This window comes from Heterodontus francisci, chromosome 32 (genome assembly GCF_036365525.1).
Source record: "Heterodontus francisci isolate sHetFra1 chromosome 32, sHetFra1.hap1, whole genome shotgun sequence".
NCBI classification, from domain to species: Eukaryota; Metazoa; Chordata; class Chondrichthyes; order Heterodontiformes; family Heterodontidae; genus Heterodontus; species Heterodontus francisci.
Window position 1 is genome coordinate 17,084,533 of NC_090402.1, and position 22,477 is coordinate 17,107,009.

At 44.4% G+C, this 22,477-nt stretch overlaps 1 protein-coding gene across 1 annotated transcript in view; it reads left to right on the plus strand.

Moving 5' to 3' along the window:
- Window positions 1–22,477, plus strand: part of stom (stomatin) — a 60,044-nt gene that overhangs the window by 14,813 nt on the left and 22,754 nt on the right. Inside the window, exons 2-3 of the mRNA XM_068012347.1 lie at window positions 6,971–7,074; window positions 8,496–8,568. Coding sequence (XP_067868448.1) covers window positions 6,971–7,074; window positions 8,496–8,568 — 177 coding nt within the window. The remainder of the gene's footprint in view (window positions 1–6,970; window positions 7,075–8,495; window positions 8,569–22,477) is intronic.

The following is a 22,477-nucleotide window of genomic DNA, read 5'->3' on the forward strand; positions in this document are numbered from 1 at the left end:
TCTGCTGAGCCCCCCTCCCCGTGTGTAAACTGCTGAGCCCCCCCCCCAATGTGTGTAAACTGCTGAGCCCCCCCCTCCCCGTGTGTAAACTGCTGAGCCCCCCCCCCATGTGTATAAACTGCTGAGCCCCCCCCCCAATGTGTATAAACTGCTGAGCCCCCCTCCTCGTGTGTAAACTGCTGAGCCCCCCCCTCCCCGTGTGTAAACTGCTGAGCCCCCCCTCCCAATGTGTATAAACTGCGGAGCCCCCCGCTCCCCGTGTATAAACTGCTGAGCCCCATCTCCCAATGTGTATAAACTGCTGAGCCCCCCCCCCCCAATGTGTGTAAACTGCTGAGCCCCCCCTCCCTGTGTGTAAACTGCTGAGCCCCCCCCCCCAATGTGTATAAACTGCTGAGCACCCCCCAATGTGTATAAACTGCTGAGCCCCCCCACCCCAATGTGTATAAACTGCTGAGCCCCCCCCCAATGTGTATAAACTGCTGAGCCCCCCCCCTCCCCGTGTGTAAACTGCTGAGCCCCCCCTCCCCGTGTATAAACTGCTGAGCCCCCCCACCGTCCGCGTGTGTAAACTGCTAAGCCCTCCCAATGTGTATAAACTGCTGAGCCCCCCCCCTCCCCGTGTGTAAACTGCTGAGCCCCCCCAATGTGTATAAACTGCTGAGCCCCCCCCAATGTGTATAAACTGCTGAGCCCCCCCCCAATGTGTATAAACTGCTGAGCCCCCCCTCCCCGTGTGTAAACTGCTGAGCCCCCCCAACGTGTAAACTGCTGAGCCCCCCAACGTGTAAACTGCTGAGCCCCCCCCCTCCCCGTGTGTAAACTGCTGAGCCCCCCCCCTCCCCGTGTGTAAACTGCTGAGCCCCCCCCTCCCCGTGTGTAAACTGCTGAACACCCCCCCTCCCGTGTGTAAACTGCTGAGACCCCCCAACGTGTGTAAACTGCTGAGCCCCCCCCAACGTGTATAAACTGCTGAGCCCCCCCCCAACGTGTATAAACTGCTGAGCCCCCCCCCAACGTGTATAAACTGCTGAGCCCCCCCCCAATGTGTATAAACTGCTGAGCCCCCCCCCCCAATGTGTATAAACTGCTGAGCCCCCCCCCCAACGTTTATAAACTGCTGAGCCCCCCCCTCCCGTGTGTAAACTGCTGAGCCCCCCCCTCCCCGTGTGTAAACTGCTGAGCCCCCCCCAGTGTGTATAAACTGCTGAGCCCCCCCCTCCCCATGTGTAAACTGCTGAGCCCCCCCCCAATGTGTATAAACTGCTGAGTCCCCCCCCCAACGTGTATAAACTGCTGAGCCCCCCCCCAACGTGTATAAACTGCTGAGCCCCCCCCACAACGTGTATAAACTGCTGAGCCCCCCCCCAACGTGTATAAACTGCTGAGCCCCCCCCCCAAACGTGTATAAACTGCTGAGCCCCCCCCCCCCAATGTGTATAAACTGCTGAGCCCCCCCCCCCAATGTGTATAAACTGCTGAGCTCCCCCCCCCCCAACATGTGTAAACTGCTGAGCCCCCCCCCCAACGTGTATAAACTGCTGAGCCCCCCCAATGTGTATAAACTGCTGAGCCCCCCCGCCCCCAACATGTGTAAACTGCTGAGCCCCCCCCCCCAGTCGTGTATAAGCTGCTGAGCCCCCCCCAGACGTGTATAAGCTGCTGAGCCCCCCCCCTCCCAAGACGTGTATAAGCTGCTGAGCCCCCCCCCCACCATGTATAAACTGCTGAGCCCCCCCACCCCCCCCCCCCCGTTACTGTGAGGAATTTGTCTTGTGAAAGGCATTTTAAAACTGATTGGAGTCATTTGGTCGGGTTAGTGAGTCCGATGCAGTAGCTGCTGCAGAAAATATTTTCCTATAACTTGGATCAATAATGTTTCCTTTATTTTATTGAAATATATAATATTTTGCGCTTATAATTCGCTTGCAGCATCTTTCCCTGCAATATTGGCCTAATGTGTTTTTATGCAAAAATATACTTTATTCATAAAATTTCTATAAGTACATTCGATAACATTTAAAATTGGTCCTTTACAGAAAGTGCAATATGGTTTAAGTTCTTTCCACACAGCCTGTGGCACCCCCGAGGTGCCTCAATACAATTACACGTGATATCCACAAACATTTCAGATGAATCACAGCTTGACGGGTTTTACAGTTCCCTGCTCCTCTGTATACAATGGCAGGCAGACCTTAGACTGTGGCCTTTCCCCATTGGCGTAACTTAATGGGGGAGGTAGGGCATGTGCCACACACTAACTGTTGGAGGGTAAGGGGTGTAACCTGTTTCCAGCCCTTTTGGAATTGTTCTGAACTAGTGACAATGAGCCGGATTCCTGGCTACAGATGTGCTTCCACTTTTGGGAAGTCAATTTATCGTGAACTGAGAATGGCGAATCAAATGTGTACCTCTAGACTTTCAGTGACTGTCAAAGATGTAATGTGCATAATGTTGGTTCTACCCTGTGAAGTATACACAGGAATCTTTAGGTGCTAGTGACTCGTTAAATATCTGTCAAAGAATTGTGATTGGAAGCTCCCATCGCATAGCTCAGAGACCCATACCAACTACGAAGGCCCCAGGATTGATCCTTTCTCTCTTGTTGGCTGATTGCAGCTGTGGTTGGTATCTGCTCTTGGACAATCCTGCTGCTCCTGATTGCAAGCCTGCACCCCCTGCCTGGCATTGTGTGAAAACAGAATTGGGGCTTGGTTGTGATGCTGCTTTCAATCAAGTAGCGGGCCCAGGCTCATTGGGGATCACCTGACTAGTGGGCAGAATAGCAGAGGGCAACCAGTACCCATGGGATTCTAATCCAGCAAAGAGTTGATATGTATTGAGGGGGAGTAGGAAGAGAATAAATGGCAGGATGGGGGAAGAAAGAAGGAAATCATGGTTAAGTTAAGTTGTCACTTATACGCTAGTACCAATGTGGTATAGGAATAATTGTACTTAAACCAATATGCTTTAATCTGTGATTCACTGTTTGTTAATTCCTCATCTCTAATCGCTCGCACGAATGTGATCACAAGTGGTGACCACAAGTACTTCAGCCAAGTGTTGTATTGTTTAAAAGCTCGAACATTCAGAAAGATAACAACTGTTGTTGTACCTCTGGGTGTAAACATTTGGATGGTGGTTAGCACCGCAGCCTCACAGCTCCAGCGACCCAGGTTCAGTTCTGGGTACTGCCTGTGCGGAGTTTGCAAGTTCTCCCTGTGACTGCGTGGGTTTCCGCTGGGTGCTCCGATTTCCTCCCACAGCCATTGTAAATTGCCCCTAGTGTAGGTAGGTGGTAGGAGAATGTGGGGATGTGGTAGGGAATATGGGATTAATGTAGGAGTAGTATAAAATAAGTGGTTGTTGGTTGGCACAGACTCGGTGGGCCGAAGGGCCTGTTTCAGTGCTGTATCTCTTTTTTAAAAAAAAAAATTGCACATGCCCACTATTGGGCCTTATTAAAATCTTAGAGGTAACGCAGCAATTCAGTTTAAAATAAATAAATAAATAAATAAAATAAATTAAGCTATTTCTGAAGTCAAAAAAAATTTGGAGTTTATTTTTTCCGTTTTTATTTTCTAGCTTTTCTACGCCATTCTTTTAGATATGTTTATTCTTGATTTTAAACAGGCCTTGTGTGGTTCAAAAAATTGTCATCTGTTAAAGCACTCTGGAAATGTCCATATATAGTGACCATATTATGTTTCCAGAGTTTGAAACTTGGTAACTAGAAATGTTAGGATCCTCAAAATAGTTTGACCTCCCTTGTCCCTATTTCTTCCCAGCATGTGGTGAGTGGAAAAAAAAAAGGCAATGCTATTTAATCTATTACCCGTCTTGAGATTCTGACCCTTTCTTAACTACTGGTCATGGAGGATGCATTAATGCATGTGCCAAAAGGGAATCCTGCTAGACACTGGTGAAGTGTAACCTGCAGTTGGTGAATGGCGTGGAGTGCATACTTGGCTTTTAGGTGATATGTTACCACTTGTGGAGTCCAAAACTAGGGACCATAGACACGAAGTTGTCACTAATTAATCCAATCGAGATTTCAGATTAAACTCCTTTTACCCAGTAACTGGTGAGCATGTGGAATTGAGCACCACATGGAGTGGTTGAGGTGAATATTGTAGATGCGTTTAACGGGAAGCTGGATGGACATGAGGGAGAAAGAGATAGAAGGATGTGTCAATAGGATAAGATTAAATGGGGTGGAAGGAGGCCCGTGTGGAGCATAAACGTCAGCATGGATGTTGGGTGGATGGCCTGCTCCTGTGCTGTAAATTCTATGTTTTGAAGATCGAATTGTTGAGTTTTTTTTTTAAACTCCGAGGTGGACATGTGGCTTTAAGATCATTGTAGTTTATGCAGCTTTGTATGTTGTTACTTTGTTACAGAATTGTTATGATCATTTTATTTATTGTAGATTGCAAGCATTTTCCCATCTTGGTTTTATATCTCAGATTCCCTTTTGTGAGGTTTAAGAATGAAGAGCGGAAAGGCTTTTTGTTTAGTATGCTGGGGACCAGTTTTAATTTTAGCCAGTTGTAAGTAAATCATTGATGAAAATAGACATTGCTCATCAGTAATAAAATTTCCCTAAGCTAAATGTCAGTGGAACTGAAGTCATCCTCTTCAACGTCCGTAAATACTTCTATATTCCTCCTCAGCCTAGCGGTGTAGGCCTATTACTGTGCTGTTTTTCCCTGAGCTGTGCTTCTTACCCCATTCATCAGTAAGGCTAGGCTCTTTTCATTTCTGTCACATTGCTTCATGGGCTCTCGCTGTCTTGTCCCTCTAACCTCCTCCAACCCTAACCCTCCACTCCCTAACTCTCGCCTTGCGTGTCCCTCCTCACTTTACCCTTCCATTGGCAGTCATTCCTTCGGCTCTCCCCTAAAGCTTCTGTTTATGATTGCCTGACCTCGACCTACTTTGCATTCTCCGCTCCCATCAGCTGTTGCTCCTTCAGCCTTACTGCAACTCTCTTTCTCGACATCCCGCTCCTTGGCTTCAAAATACTCCTTAAAATCCCTTCCATTTGTGCTTTTATCCTCTAGCCCCTCTCTTTTCCCCCTGCTGTTAAATGACTGACTTGTCTGCCACCCATTAAAGACGTGACATCTCGTGTCAGTCATGGCTTGGTTAGTCCTGCTCTTGCATCCTAAGTCAAGGTTGTGGGTTTAAGCCCCACTCCGGAGACTTGAGCACAATACCTTGACAGGTACTCCAGCGCACCTCCATTGGAGGTGCCATCTTCTGGATGAGAGGCCCCACCCACCCTCAAGTGGATGCACAAGATTCTGTGACGCTATTTTGAAGAAGAGCAGGGGAGTTTTCCACTGGTGTTCTGGCCAATCTTTATCCCTCAATCAAAATCGCTAAAACTGATGATCTGGTAATTTATCGCATTTCTTTTTTTGTGGGATCTTGCTGTATGCAAATTAGCTGCTGTGTTTCCCACATTGCAACAGTGATGTCACTTCCACATTAATTAATTGATTGTAAAGCACTTTAGTGCATCCTGAGGTCAGAAAAGGTGCTATACAAAGACTATTCTTGTCTCTGCCGCAAACATTCCTATGAGGGACAATGAAGTGAGAGCTGATGAAAGTTAAGATAGTCAGTTTTCTTCAGTGCTGTTTCTGAGGTACTTAGTTTAATGAAAGTCTCTGCACTAGGTGGTTAAAAGTGAATACTGTGGGGTTGAATATATAGGGGATTACTGTAACTAGTTCACATCATTAGAGGTGGAGTGTGACATTTTTGTACTGTCCATTTTGAATTGAGAAACCTCCAGCTGTGTAGCTGAAGCTTGACTTGTATTCCAGAGGGAGCATTTCAGACTACAATTTATACATTGCACTGGTGGACGATGAATTAATGCTGATAGCTGAAATGTGCGTGTTTCTCACTCTCTCTCTTCCTCCGTAGTGTTTGATACAAATATACCAAATGCTTACAGCAATTTTGTATTTAATATTAAGTTCCTCATCAGGGACTAACTTGTATAAATGAAGCTTTAGCATTTTTAAGTGTGCAGATGTATATTGGGGGATGGGGAATATACTTTCTTCGTTACAATGCCTTGCTGCAGCCCTGAAATAAAAACAGAAGATGCTGGCAATACTTGGGTCAGGCAGCATTTGTGGAGAGAGAAACCGAGCGAATGTCTCAGGTCAATGATCTTTCATAAGAATAGACCTTTCAATCTGATGAAAGGTCATCGACCTAATACATTAATGCTTTCTTTCTCCACAAATGCTGCCTGAACTGATGGGTATTTCCAGCATTTCCTCCTCTTCCTTCAGATTTACAGCATCGGCAGTATTTTGTGTTAGACTTGCTTTAACACCACAAGAGAAACCCATTGGGCCAACAGACTAAATTTTGTAAGGATGTTGGTGAGGAACCTCTGGATAGCTGCCGAAAACAGATTTATTTTGTAAACTCTGAGATATGACTAATGTATGAACAAAGCAGAGCTGAGGGAGGAGTGCAAGTACAATGATGGAGGAGAGATGGTAGATTTCCCACATCTGCCGCAATCCATCAAGAAATAGACTTGACTTATTGTGGGAGAGTTACCAAGTGCAAGATCGATTTAATGTTTTTTTTTAAGTTTTGAAGAGCTTAGAATCTTCTCGTTTCATTGGTATTATGTGATTCACTCACTCCATATTTTTAAGAGGCGAATAGTTCCTGATATGTCACGGGCTGTCAGGTTTTTAATTTAAGTTTTTAAAAAAAATGCTGCTTACAGATATAATTGTGCTTAAAATAGTGCATGTAAACAGCTTTTATACGTGAGTTCTTGTGTTAAATAAAAGTGAATAATTTATGAGGGACTGAACAGATGTCTGCATAATAAGCTTCAGCTCTATTGGTTGTCACATGATCTTTAACATTGTTTCAATTTTTTTTAATGGAAGTAACATGCAAATCCTTTCTGTATTTCTCTCCACAGATGAGGCCAGTGGCAACCTTGGATGTTGCGGTTGGGTCTTGGTTATACTGTCCTATTTCTTCATGTTAATCAGTTTCCCCCTCTCCATCTGGCTGTGCATCAAGGTAAGATCATAGAGAACCAAACACTTTTTTTTTTAAATTATTGGACTCCGGATCATTGCCAGATGCTCCTGAATGACAGAAGGGGACATCCTTGGGGTCTTCTGTTTAGCCCCTTAACATAGCGGTGGCTTTAATGTTGATTTTTTTTCATTGAAGATGAAGATTGCTGCTGTAACTAGAGGTTTTAAATTACAAAGAACAAAACTAAATATTAGAGCCAGTGAGTGCTTGGCTAACACCACCGTTCCAATATTTAGGAGTTATGTGACATTTCAGTTGAATGCGGTTCCCACGAATTGCTCCATGTGAACTGTGTAAATAGAGAGCTAGTGTTGTGTGCTGTAACCAGCCTGGATTAGGCATGGTGTAAAAAAAAATGCTACTTGTCTGGTTTTTAAATCATTAAAGAACCTTTTCATAATGTGAGGAATATTGCTGTGCTGGGCCAAAACGCCCTCTTTTTTTTTTAGACTTGCAAACCAAGAGATTAGAATAGATCTCTCTTAATGGGGCAGGTTCAGTGCTGGTCTCCCAGAAATTGTTTTGTACTTGGCAGCCATGTGTGTGTATGACGAGGGGAGGGGTGGGGGGGGGGGGGGGGAGAAGAGAAGAGGAGAGGTGGTGCGGCAGTGATAGAGGCGGAAGGAGAGAATTTGTTTTTGAAATGCACTTTTGGAGATAGTGACTATTTTCAGAGCTATGTACAACATACAACAACTTGGTTGCTGTGCAACAGCTGTATTTATGTTACTGCCTTCTATGCATAAAGATGAGGGTAATGTCAACTGCAGAATAAGGAATGACTAGCTGCAAGTTGTTCAGCATTTGGAACTGGCAGCTCAATCTTTTGTCGCAGTTGTTTTAAAAAATCAGACGTGCTCTGCTAGAGGTAATGAGGTCTTTCAGAGCTGTTTTATGCCTGTCACGGTGGGGAATGGAGCGCTTCCCCATTTTTGGATACGCAATCCTTTGCTTGCTGCCAACATCGGATATAACCTGGTTACATGCAAAGGAATGCTCCCTTTACTCTTTCCCGCTGACCTGCTTTAATTCACCTGCCTCAGAATAGCACCGCAATGAATTTTTCCATTCTAGCAAGCTTCTAACTAAGGTTCTTTACAGTCACCTAAGAAGTGGGTTGGTGACTCATTTCCAGCCAGCAGAAAGAGAAGATTGTAAACCCGCCAATCTGGACTGGGTTTTGGCTAAGGTGCTACAGTGACAATTTACTGTGCTTTACTGACAGTCGCACCAGCCCACAGTGACAGGAAATTATTTCTTAAAGTGGACTGTTTTTTTTTTTTAGCATTCACCATTTGATTGCAACACACAGATTCTTGGTTTCTAAGCATAATGTATTAAACAGAAACAAAATGGGATCTTCAAGTATCAAATCTTTTTTTTATCCTTCTTTGTCACAGATCGTCAAGGAGTATGAGCGAGCTATAATATTTAGACTTGGTCGCATCCTAGCAGGAGGAGCCAAAGGGCCAGGTAAGAATAAGGAAAAATTAAGCACTGATCTCTTACTCTTAAACTACGAAATATACATCAGTACCGTAGAGTTCGCAATTGATTTTCATGCAGAATTCTTCTTTAAAAGCCAGTAGTCTCTCTATGTAAATCTTCCGTATGGATGTCCTTCCTGTTGTCATGAATTTTGGTCATGACATGAAAGCAACATTTAACTGCCAGAATGGAAATCCTACATGTAAATATTTGCCTATATGTATAAATTATTGCCAGCTCAACTAATAGTTAGTGATGTGGACCGAATTCCTGAAGTCTTTACTTGTCGTAGAATGGTTGCAGCACTGTAGGAGGCATTTCAGCCCTTCATGTCCATGCCAGCTCTCTGCATGAGCAACGTGGCTGTCACACTGTCCCACTCCCCCTTAGTGCTATAAATCTTTTCTCTTCAGGTGCTTATTCAGTTCCTGTTTGGAAGCCATGATTGAATCTGCCTCCGCACCACACTCGGGCAGCGCATTCCAGATCCGAACCACTCACTCCATACAAAAAGAAAGATTTTTATATCCTGTCGCTGTTGGTTCTTTTGCCATTCTCCTTAAATCGGTGCCTTCTGGCTCTCGACCCTTCCGCCAATGATAACAGTTTCTCTCTATCTACTTGTCCAGACTCCTCATGATTTGGAACACTCCTAACAAATCTCCTGTCAACTTCTCTATCGTGAACAACTCCAGCTTCTCCAATCTATCCATGTAACTGAAGTCCCTCATCCTTGGAACCATTCTCGTAAACCTTCTGTAAAGCCTTTTCTTACATACTTTTAAAACTTGTACCCCTGTGCGCGCTGACCTACACTGGCAACCCTGTTAAGTAACGTCTCAACTTTAAAGTTCTCAACCTTGTTTTCAAATTCTTCCATAAGCCTCAGCCCTCCCTATCTCTCAAACCTCCTCCAGTTCTACAACCCTCAGATATCTGCACTGTTCTAATTCTGACCTCTTAAGCAATTCCCGATTTTTTTTTTTTAACCTCTCCTTCATTGGTGGCTGTGCCCACAGCTGTCAAAGCCCTAAGCTCTTGAATTCCCTCCCTAAATCTCTCTGCCACTTTACACCTCTCTCCTCCTTTTTAAGGCATTCCTTAAACCCTACCTCTTTGGCCAAGCTCTTTGGTCATCTGCCCTAATATTTTCAGATATGGCTCAATTTCAAATTTTGTTTTCTAACTCCCGTGAAGTTGGCGGTCGGGACGCTTTACTATGTTAAAGGCACTATGTAAATACAGGTTGTTGTTACTTTTCCGTTGACTATGGGCAATACTGCAGCAGTTTAGTATTTATTAAATTGGATGAGGTTAGTAATATACACAAAGCCATCCGCGAAGGCGCCTTTTTTTAAAGTTGTGCACTTGAAGGTCTTGTAGGGAAGCTGTGACCCAATGCATGTTGCACTGGGGGCTGTGCAGATTGGTGTACTTTTTGAGATGGTCTCTCTTGACTTTTTAAAGCTGCATGATAGCTAAACCGATGCTAAGGTTGCACGGCTTTGTCAAAATACCTTCTGCAAGTCTCATCTTTTTATTCACCAATTCAATTTAATATATACAGCATTATGATTATGAAATAAATGTAATGCTGCTTTTTAAAAAAACTGTTCTCCTCTCCTCCCAAGGCACTGACTCGCGCTGGGGTTTGGTTCCACGTGCGCTGTCAGCCAGCACTCAGGTACCTCGCCCAAGTGGCTGTTCTTAAATTCCTAACGCTATTATTTTCTGTGCTGTTCTGATGCAGCAAATCCATTCCAGTCTCATTGTGGTGTGCAGTGGAATTGGGACCAATGTTTAAATATTGGCACTGTCATGCTAGGCCCCCACCTGCCAAGAATGAGGCACATCAATTTTGTAACAGAAATTGATTTTTAACTGTTGTTGGAGCGAGGAAATGACTTGTTAAACAGATCAGCCGTGGCTGGGAAAAAAACATTTACATACTAACAGACGTCAAAGGTGAGGAAGCGCCTTCCAGGGCCTGCTAAGGAGCATACAATCCACAAAGGCCAGGACTGGTTGGACCAGCAGGTCACATGACTAACTGGCTGTTCCAGGGTTTTCTTTTGAACTGGCCACAGAGTTTGAACTCGGAAAGAATGCTTGCTCCTGGACTGAGAAGATCTCTCCTGTCTGCTCCCATTTCTTTCTCACAAGACTCTGAATCCACTGAAGGCACATGAACCCCAAGGGAGGAAAGTCTCCTACAGTGAACAAGGTTTAAGAAGAATACTGGGCCCCAATGAAAAGCAAGATCTACCTACAAGTAAGGACTATACGGTGAGCTCGAAGAACCGTAACAAAACCTCTTCATATATTGCCTCAAACGTTTCCACTTTATTTTATTCTCTTTTCTGTCTCTATTTGCATGTGTGTATCACGTATGCATGCTAGTGTGGGCGTGTCATGTATCCGTAGGCGTTAACCGAATTAGAGTTTAAGGTCAATAAATTTCAACTTTTCTTATTTAAACCTAAGAAAGCCTGTTTGTGCTGGTTTCTTTGCCTTATAATTGGAAAGTGGTGAACAAGGATTCACCGAGAGCGAGCTAAAAACACGGTGTGTTTTTAAAAAGAAAACCCTGTTACGGTAAGACCAGGTGAAGGCTGAGAGGGAACCCTAGACACCTTTCTCACCAGGTCATAACAGCACATTCACCCTGATCGGTGTTAGCTGGAGGTAGTGATGGAGAGAGTGGGGGTTGTCCAGTTGGCTTCTAGACTCTTCTCCTTCACCCCCTTCCCCCTTCAAGATCAGTGAGGAAGTTGCTGCTTTCTCCTTCAGCCTTGCTAACTTGACAGGGTAACGAGATATTGCATGTCATGTGAGGTTCAATATTTTACCTAGCCTTTTGGCGGGGGGTGGGGGGGGGGGGGAATTTTCGAGCGTGACCCAAATGATGGTCTGTATTCTGACAGTGCCATTTTGAATGCTGTAGTGAAATATAAATTTCACTTTTTATTTTTCCTATCATCCCTGGTCATTCACTTCCTATCTCTGTGCTGCCTTTCTTCCTGCGACTGCTTCCTTATCAGCTGATGGGAGTGCCAGATTTTTCTCCTGTTTTCCACCCACCCCCAACTTATCCTTGAATTTCAATTTCCCCCACCCCCTCCTGGGCATAAACATAAAAAGTTAAGGGGGACATCAGGGGTGGTGTTGAGATTTGAGAAGTGGGGGGGTGCATCACCCGTCAGGGTGCGTGTACCACCTGGAAGTTAGTGTATGTGTGAACGAGGGCCTTTGCTTTGGCTTTTTAATATAATTTGATATTTTGAATACTTGTTAATGGATTTAGTTCAATGCAAAGAAACAAACTGAATTCCAATCTACTGCTGTTTTATTCAGTGCTGTTAAATAGATCATTGGATTCTATGATGTGCTAGCAGGTATACAATCAGAGTATTTTTATTCAGTATATGGCCCTGTGTGTTCTTTAATTCGGTTTCTTAGCAAGGTCCAGAGTTCACTTTGCATATTTAAGCTCAGGCAATAGGTACTCCTCCACGTAACTGTCTTAGGGTCCTAATTAGTCTTAATATTGCATAGAATTACACAATGTACAGTGCAAACAGGCCATTCAGCCCAGCTGGTCTATGCTAGTATTTATGCTCCACACAAGCCTGCTCCCACCCTACTTCACCTCACGCTATTGACATATCTTTCTATTCCTTTCTCTCTCATGTACTTATCAAGCTTCCCTTTAAATGCATCTATCCTATTCACTTCAGCTACTCCATGTGGCAGCGAGTTCTGCATTCTTACCACTCTAAGTAAAGAAGTTTCTTATTGGATGTATTAGTAATTATCACATGACCTCTAGTTGGTCTTTTATAAGTTCTTTTTTTCCTCTCCAATTCCTGGGTGGTGCAATTTAACTGTGTCTCTGGGTGATGATTCCAATTACAGTAAAGCTTTCTTCCACTGTGCTAAAAATGTTGGCATTTTTTCTTACATGGGACAGATGATTGGTGGTTTGACTTTTAACATTCTGCAACAAAGCTTCTTGGCATCCTAGAATGGTTACAACACAAGACCATTCAGCCCATCGTGTCCAAGTTGGTTTTCTGCAAGAGCGACTCAGCTAGTCCCACTCCCCCGCTCTTTCCCCGTAGTCCTGCAAATTTTATTTTTCTCCTCAGTTTATTATCCAATTCCCTTTTGAAAGCCACGATTGATTTCCGCCTCCACCACACGCACGGGCAGTGCATCCCAAATCAACCACACGCTACGTTTATTTAAAAAAAAAAGCTTTTCCTCGTGTCGTCTTTGGTTCTTTTGGCCATTCACCTTAAATCGGTCATCTCTGGTTCATATTCGCTTCTGCATAACAAATGTCAAATTAAGTGTCATTGCATGACCCAGGTCCTGAAAATGTACTTTTTTTTTCTTCTGACAAATCTACTTTTAAGAATCCAAGATTAAGAAGGGAGCGTTTGTAGGCAGCAAGTATCTCTTTTCCACACTTTCCCCCTCTTTATGAGAGAACTCTTATTTAGGGAGGAGTTGAAGCTGTTCAGATGTAGTGACCCACTCAGCAGCTTTAACTCTTCCTGTCAGCTGAGGCTCGGTTGGTTACAGTCTCACCTCTGAGTTATAAGTTTTAGAGTTCAAGTCCCATGACACTCTAGACCAGTGGAGTTTTCCCTGGTCGCCTGGCCAATATTTAACCCTTAAGCAACTTTTTTTAAAAAAAACAGATTGTGTTTCAGTGACCATTCGAACCTGGAAGGTGTCAGCAGGCAACTCTGCTATGGCAACATCACAATTTAATCTTTAAGTGTCTTCACCTGATATCCACATATACGGCAGGAGTCACTGACTAGAGATGAAGAGCCATAACTCTAGCTCAGAGTTGAAGGCCAAACATAACAGTGTTCTGGTGCCTTGGCCAAGGACCCTAACATATCACAGACCAGGGATCTGACTTTTTTTTTTATCTGTTCATGGGATGAGGGCCTTGCTGGCCAGGCCAGCATTTATTGCACCTCCCTAATTGCCCTTGAGAAGGTGGCGGTGAGCTGCCGTCTTGAACTGCTGCAGTCCATGTGGTGTAGGTACACCGTGTTAGTGTGGGAGTTCCAGGATTTTAACCCACCGACAATGAAAGAACAGCGATATAGTTCCAAGTCAGGATGGCATGGGACTTGGAGGGGAACTTGCAGGTGAATGCTGTTCCAATGTGCCTGGTGCCCTTGTTCTTCTCATTGGTAAAGGTAATGGGTTTGGAAGGTGCTGTCTTAGGAGCCTTGGCACCTTGCTGCAGTGCATCTTATAGATAGTACACACTGCTGTCACTGAGCACTAATGGTGAAGGGAATGATTATTTAAAGTGTTGGATGGGGTGCCAGTCAAGCAGAGTGCTTTGTCCTGGATGCTGTTGAACATCTTGAGTGTTGTTTGAGCTGCACTCATCCAGGCAAGTGAAGAGTATTCCATCACACTCCTGATTTGTACCTTCTGGATGGTGGGCAGGCATTTAGGAGTCAGGAGGTAAGTTACTCATCACAGAATTCCCAGCCTCTGACCTGCTCTTGTCACTACAGTATTTCTGTGACTGGTCCAGTTATGTTTCTGGTCAATGGTGACAAACCATCACCACCCCCCCCACCCAACCCCAGGATGATGGGGAAATTCAGCAATGGTAATGCCATTGAATGTCAAGGGGAGATGGTTAGATTTTCTCGTGTTCGAGGTGGTCATTTGCCTGCTGTGAATGTTTGATTGCTTCTTGTCAGTACAGGTCTTGCTGCATGTGGGCACGGACTGCTTCAGTACCTGAAGAATTGTGAATGTTACTGAGCACTGCAATCATCAGGGAACATTCTCACTTTTGATCTTATGATGGAGCGAAGATCACTGAAACAGCTGAAGATGGTTGGATCTAGGACACTGCCCTGAGGAACTCCTGCAGGAATGCCCTGGGGCTGAGATGATTGACCTTCAACAACCACAACCAGTTGTGCTGGGTATGACTTCAGACGGTGGAGAGCGTTTACCCCCCCAATTCCCATTAACTTCAATTTTGCCGGGGCTCCTTTATGCCACATTTGATCAAATGATGCCTCTATGTCAAAGACAGTTACTCACTGCTGAAATTTAGCTCTGTTGTCCATGTTTGGACCAAGGCTGCAATGAAGTCTGGGATGGAGTTGTCCTGGCAGAACCCAAACGAAGCATCAGTGAGCAGGTTGTTGGTGAGCAAGTGCTCCTTGATTGCATTGTTGGCGACATCTTCCATGGCTTTGCTGCTGATTGAGAGTAGACTGATGGTGCAGTAATTGGCTGGATTGGATTTCCACTTTGTCTGTGTTTGCCAGTATTGTAGCTGTACTGAAATGGCTTGGCTAGGGGTGCAACTAGTTCTGGAGCACAAGTCTTCAACACTATAGCCACATGTTGTCAGGGCCCTTGGCCTTTGCTGCTTGCTGCTCTTTGGGGCTCAATTGCATGCTGGACCAGCAGAGAAACAGTAGCCACTGTTTTTGTTGATGTCCCCCATTTACATAGGTTTTAAGGAGGAAAGAAAGGTGGAGGCATTTAGGGACAGAATTCCAGGGTTTATTGCCCAGGCAGTTGAAGGCACAGAGGCCAATGATGGAGTGGTGAAAATTGAGAGATGTGTAAGAGGCCAGAACTGGAGGAGTGTGGAGGTCTGAATTAGAATGCTGGAAGAGGTTACAGTGATGGGGAGGAGATGGGGTAGTTCCATTTAAAAACCTGCTGAAAAATTCATACGGTTTTAGTTGAGCCTTTTTTTTGGCCTTTATTATGCATATTGGTGTAAAGTGTGTTCTTTGTTGCTGTTTTGAGAGTTCACAAAATGGTTGTAGAGCACTAATGGAAATAAATATCTTGGAATGCATTCCTTGCAATGATCAGAAAAGCACAGACAGTGGGTTTCAGTGCTAACTAACTAAAATTAACACACAGTTGCCTATTTTTAAGAGGCAAATTTATGTTTGAAAACCCATTGAAAATCCCTGAGATTTGCCAGGTACTAGAGGTTCATCCCAATCTCTCAACTTCTGGCAGTGGCTTCAGTTCCACTTGTTTTCCTGCTGCTTGTCTAGATCCTGCAATTGACTTTAATTTACATTTTTCTCGTCTCTGTCATGCTGAGGCAGTAGCTAATGCTCCTTCCTGGCTTTGTTCTTTCTCAAATGTTTGAAATGTTTTTCTATGAAACCTGTTTGCCTGGTTTTGCAATGGTGTAGGCTCCTTTTTTTTTATATATAAAAGAAATCTTGCTGTTTGTACATGTTTGTGTGCATTTGAACTTGCATTATGGAATGACCTGGCAGAAGCAATGAACATCCACAGGATGGTAACTACATGGTGTTATATTGATTTTGTGCTGAGTTGGTTGATCTTACCCAGAGCTTATGGACCCAGGAAGACTGTGTGCTCAAGGCCGTCGGTTTGGATGCAGCTGTGACACGTTCTGTGGTCAAATAGCCTGCTGACGTTCACTGTATTAACACTCCCACACGTGTAGAATGGCCAGTTGGGTAAGGTACCCACAGGTGACCCACACCCACGGGTCTGTATCCCAGCACAAGTTGCTACCTTGAACTACACAGGGTGCGAGACAGAGACGGGTGCAGATGCTGAATAGGAGGGGGGGAAAAAACAACAAAGAAGGGGTTGGACAGATTATTCGTAGATGGAAAATGAGTGCTTCAGTTTAGTCTGATCACTTATCTTGCAAAATCTGAGTTGTTGTGGCAGGACTCATTAAATAGGGAGATCCAAAGATTGTAAATGAATGAAAGGTGTTTTCAGTATGATAACTACAGCAAAGTAAACAGCATTAGGCTGCATTTAGCCCGTGGCTGCTGATGTAAGATTGATTAGTATCATTCCAGTAAACCTGACTTATGCTACCTGACTATGAATCTAGCTCTGGCACGCTGCAGAGACCTCTATCTACATTTATACTTGACCAGATACACACAGACTCTATTCTCCATTGGTAAATTGATTGTGCTTGACAATGAATGCCCAAATATTTAAACAAGCTGTGCTTAACTGTATAAAATGCCTAAAAGTTCGAGCAAACCCCTGTCGGTGCTTTTTTAAAACAGAAAGCTCTTCGACACACCGCACTGGAGTTGAGCTTAAGAAGTGAGAGGGGCCCCCATCCTCAGCTTTCCCCGTCTCTATTTCCCCCTCCTTCACTTTCCCCTCCCCCTTTAGAGCAACTCCATTCACTCCACTGCAGCGTGAGTGGGACCCAACTTGAATCATACTGTAAGCATGGAGTGATAGAGTTATACAGCACAGAAATAGGCTCTTCAGCCCATCATGTCCCTGCCGGCCATCAAGCGCCTATCTATCCTAGTCCCATTTTCCAGCCCTTGGCCCGTAGCCTTATATGCTATGGCGTTTCAAGTGCTCACCTAAATACTTCTTAAATGTTGTGAGGTGTATATCTGTACCCTAAAATACTTCAAACCAAAAGTTGCATTGCTGTGCCTCAAACATCAGTATGTTTAGGTTTTCAGACTGTAAATGATGGAACTGAGTAAATTGAGTCCCAAATGGCAGTTTGTTTTTTTTCCCTGTATCAATCCTTCCACATGATGCAAGATTGGGCAGTGTCCACCCAGGTGTTAGTCAACATGGCCCCATGGCACAAAACTGATAAATCCTCAGCCTGGTTCAGGGCTGATTGATGAGAATTATCACAGTAAGGCAGGAAGTGATACTTGTCTATGGTCGGAACTGAGACAGAAGTAACCTCCGCTTTATTCTAACCACGTTGTACCTGACCTCCATGCTGGTAGCAGGTTTATGAAATGTGAAAACTCTTCCATTCTCTTTTTCTAGGAGCCCGTTTTGAGTGTAAACGTCCGCCCAAAAAAAATCTTGACCTTCTCTGCGTGCTGCGTAAATGACTAGGATCTCATCAAAATAAGACCTGGCATTTGTCAATTTTTTTAATGTATTTTGCAAGTGGTTTCTTTTCCCCCACTGCGCTAAAAGTCAGTGGCACTTGTTGGCAGCCAATCCTTGTTTTCAATTATAAACCTGGTAATTCTCCCCTTGATTGTTTTATTCAAAGAATCTGTGTTGGAAATCCCACTTCTGTATATTTGACTCTAGTAATTGTGTGCATGAAGTACAAATCTGAGGCAGATTACTGCTAGTGCAGTTGTCCCTGGTCAATTAGAGCATTTGTGTGGGAGGGGAAACTTTCCATTACTTATTGTAGCAGCTGGTCATGTTGTAAACCAGTTTCTAACTAACTTTTACACCCTGTGACTGATGCTGCAATCCATTAGGGCTTGAATAAAGTCCCCAAAGTGTTTACAGGTTGTCTTGTGGGACCTTCACATGGACTTCATTCTGCAAACATGCAATGCGAATCATATAAAGGAGTTTTTAAGTGCACGGGCAATAGCCTGCTGAAGTGTCTTGTTTTTCTTTTACTGTGGGCTGTTGCGGATGGTTATGCACCAGCTGTTGCAGTTATTTTTAACTAGGGTCTGCACTACTGCCACTTGCTGTGTGATGTTATGTAACTAGCAGACAAGCTCAGGCTTGCAACCAAATACATGAATCTGAGTTTTTTTTTTTCATCCCCTTCTAAAACGAGTCTTGGCTGTCGCAGAACCGTGTGTACCTGGACTATCACGTGCATCACACGTGAGTGTGTCCTTTTATTTCCTCCAAACTACCCCTTTTACACTGGGGTATTAATGCCCCTCCGCATTTGGACATCAGAGATGTCTAAGGGAGTGGTGCGACTGATGGTCTGGGTTTTCCAATTCCCGCTCTCTGTTTTGGGGTGGGTGGGGGTATGCCTGAGAGAGGCTGCAGCAGACTGGTCCTTCAGATCTACCGCAGAGCTAACTCATTCCCAACAGTTAACAGGGACACTGACGGGCAGAGATGACAACCTCGTTTAGCCAGCCATCTGTTTGCCAACCTGCACCATGTACTCATTCTTGTATAAGCTGGACTTACTGGCATGAGCAGGGCTGCCAAACTTAAACTGGAAATAAAAACAATGCTGGTAAATGCTCAGCAGATTGATGAACTTCTGAAAGAAAATAGGTTTGAATTTTGGGTGTGAATCCTCGTGTTGCAATTTCCAGGAATAACAATGATTTATTCCCCTTTTTCCTTCCCCAGTAAATGTGCTTTCAAAGGTATTTATGTATATAACATTGAATTAGTTATGTTTTAAGCCAAGTATGTTTCAGTGCTTGTTTCAGATTTGTATTTATTCATTGTTAAAATCTGTTAATAATTCTCCCCCCCACTTTTAATCCAGCAAGAATCTTTAACATTTTCAATTTGTTGTCAGTAATTCTTTTGTACATTGAGGCCCAGTAACCAATTTGCAATTCAGAAGCTGCATTTAGGTCAGAATTCTAAACTCTTTGTACTCGTATCTCCTTTTGTAATCCAGCAAGAGGTTGATGGTTTAGCTCTAGCATTGCAAGTTAGATAAGGCAAGGTTATTGGACCGTGTCTACTTAATGTGTCTTTACATGATATTAAAAGCAGTTAAACAAGGTATGGCATTGAGAGTTTAAGCAATATTAGTTGCGAAGTGACTCATGGATTAAAAATTATCTTCCTGTGTCCCTCTTCCTCCATGGATAGAGGATTGATAAGCTGACAGGAAGTGGAGAGTAGGGATAAATGGGGCATTTTCGCGTTGGCAAACAAACTAGTGGAGTGCCACAGGGATCCGTGCTGGGGCCTCAACTATTTACCATCTATATCAATGACCTGGATGAAGCGATCAAATATATGGTTGCTAAATGTGCTGATGACACATAGATAAAGTTGTGAAGATGATATAAGGAGTCTGCAAAGGGATATAGATAGGTTAAGTGAGTGGGCAAAAATTTGGCAGATGGAATATAATGTAGGAAAATGTGAACTTATCCACTTTTGGCAGGAAGAATAGGAAAGCAGAATATCATTTAAATGGAGAGAGATTGCAGAACTGTGCAGTACAGAGGGATCTGGGTGTCCTGATACATGATTCACAAAAATGATATGCATATACAGCAAGTGATTAGGAAGGCAAATGGAATGTTGTTTATTGCAAAGGGAATGGAATGTAAACAGGAAAGTTTTACTACAGTTGTACAAGGCGTTGGTGAGAACACATCCGGAGTACTGTGTACAGTTTTGGTCTCCTTGCTTAAGAAAGGATATCGAAGTAGTTTAGAGTACGTTCACTCAACTGATTCCTGGGATGAGAGGGTTATCTTATGAGGAAAGGTCAGACAGGTTGGGCCTGTATCCAGTGCAGTTTAGAAGAATGAGAGGTGATCTTATTTAAACATATCAGATCCTGTGGGGATTTGACCAGGTTGATGCTGAAAAGATGTTTTCCCTTGTGGGACAGACCAGAACCAGAGGCCACAGTTTAAAAATAAGAGGCCTCCCATTTAAGATGGAGATGAGGAGAATTTTTTTTTTCTCTAAGGTTGTTAGTCTTTGGAATTCTCTTCCCTCGAGAGCAGTGAAGGCAGGGTCATTGAATATTTTTAAGGCTGAGTTAGTTAGATTCTTCAGATCTGATGAAAGGTCACTGACCTGAAACTTTAACTCTGCTTCTCTCTCCACAGATGCTGCCAGACCTGCTGAGTATTTTCAGCACTTTCTGTTCTTATTATACTTGGATTCTTGATTGACGAGGAGCAAGTGGACAGGAAAATAGAGTTGAGGCCTCAAATCAGATTGGCCATGATCTTATCAAATGGCAGAGCAGGCTTGAGGGGCCGATTGGCCTACTCCTAATTCATATGTTCGTAATCTTTCCTCCCCTCCCATTGTCTATTCTGTTAGGTACTTTGAGCACATAGCAAGGTGGGAGGAAAAACATGTATCGAGGCAAGGTCAGTCAAGCATAGATAATGAACATTTTCAATAATCTAATCTTGGGGATTGGAGTCTAGACTGAGAGAGATCATTGGAACCAGAGCAGAAACCTTGCATCTCAAGGCAGCTAGTCTTCCAGCTGTTGAAATGGGTCAGCAGACATGGCTCTTGCAAATTCTGGCATTTCTGGGAACCAGAAACTGAGTGAGAAAATGGGATTGAAGTCTGGAGCTGGGAGACTTTGAGATCAAAGGCAGGGAGAAAGAGCAAGGCCTGAGATAAAAGGAGGGCAGCACTGGTGCTGAGGTCTGAATATGGGACACAAAAGGAATGGACGCAAGGGCCAAGATGGAAGATGCAGAGGGGTGAGCAAGGCTGAGGGATAAGTTTTGAGTTTGGGGCCAGAGCAACATCACTGATACTTGAGGCAGGGAGAGATACTGCTGTATGTAGCCAGCACAAATTTAACGAAGGTCATCAACGGGTCAGGCAGATCAGCTAATTTCCACGGGCTGAACCCGATGCTTCTCCAATTTAGTTTTTAAAAGCACTCACTGTACCAACTGATCTGCAGCTTGCAAGTTAGGCAAGTCTTTCCAGGAACTCCAATATTGCCCTCCCGTTATTCAGTAGTGCCCTGCTTTGGCTTCAATTTGTAAAGTGGGACAGCACCAGAGAGAGTAGGGATGCCTCTAAATGTTCTGCCAAGGGAGTAGAGCTGCAGCACTGTCGGAAGTTTCTCTGGATAGAGCGTGAATTAGTGTGGTCAGATTTAGCATGGGCCACTCAACAATGTGAGAGTTCATATGATATGAACAAATGTGCAGGCAGTTTTGAATAGCTGAATGCAATGAACTCCCCTTGGATTAGATAGACACTCTATCTTCTATTTTTATTTTTGGCTTCTTGGTGCCATATAGTGATGGAGAGGACAAGGTATGGGAAAAGCCCTAGTTTACTCTGATAATCTTCATAAATTTTCTTTCCTTGACTGGATTTTCTTTCCTGTATTAGATGCACGTAAAGGGCTGAATTTAGGGCCATTTGGAGTGGGATGGTAGTGCGGGGGAGGGGGGTGGTCAGAGAATCAATCCAGAAGCATCCGGCATCGTGCCTTTGGTTCCGAATTTAGTCAGTGGTGGGAAAGCGGTGAGACGGAATCACTACCCCAACGTGACGGGATGTATTTTAAATTGCTGCATTTGCATCTAATTCATTGCGTTTCGATTGGTGGGTGGGGGGTGGCACTTGGGATTAAGTAGAAGGCGGGCAGCTGTCAAGCCTTCGGATTCCCAACCGTTAAAAGCTGGCAGCACCGAGGCGAGGCTTCAGTGCCGCGACGGGTAGACAGCCATGTACAATACTGCATATGGGAAGGGGGGTGCAGAGGTCATTACCAGGCTGCAGTGCTGTGTGCTCTGCTTGGGGCAGGTGGGGGTCTCGGGGGTGCTCTGCAAGGGGTTGGGTGTGGTTTGTGTTTGGGTGGCTGGATAGTGACCAAACGTTTGGGTGAGATGTTTGGTTGTCTGTACTGCTTGATGGGAGGGTGGGTACTGAGAGCCATCAGAGATTCTGCCAGGAGAAGTAGCAAGATCTCAGCTGCCAAGGCAAGGTTGTCTCTGCATCGACAACGCTCTGTCAGTCCACTGGACCTGGCTTGGGTCTCATGTCTTAGAGGACCCCCGTAGTGTAACGTATCGACTCTGACGGTGGGAGGCCCAGGAGGCAGCTGCGCCTGCCCATGAAGCTCCACGACGAGAGCAGCTGCCGCCAGCCATACCAAGAGGGACCCACTTGACTAGAGTGCGTACCGGACTTGACTCAGCTACCTCCAAATGTCCAAGCGGCATTGTCAGCGAAGACCACGCATCTCCAGTGAAGCAGTCACCGAATTACACTCCTTGCTGCAGGTTGAGTTGCGACCTATGGGATTTGGGGGTCATCCTATGCCAGTGGCCCTGAATGTCTCAATGGCACTAAACTTTTATATGTCTGGATCATTCCAAAGACGTGTCCAGTATCCTGTTCAAGAGGGCTG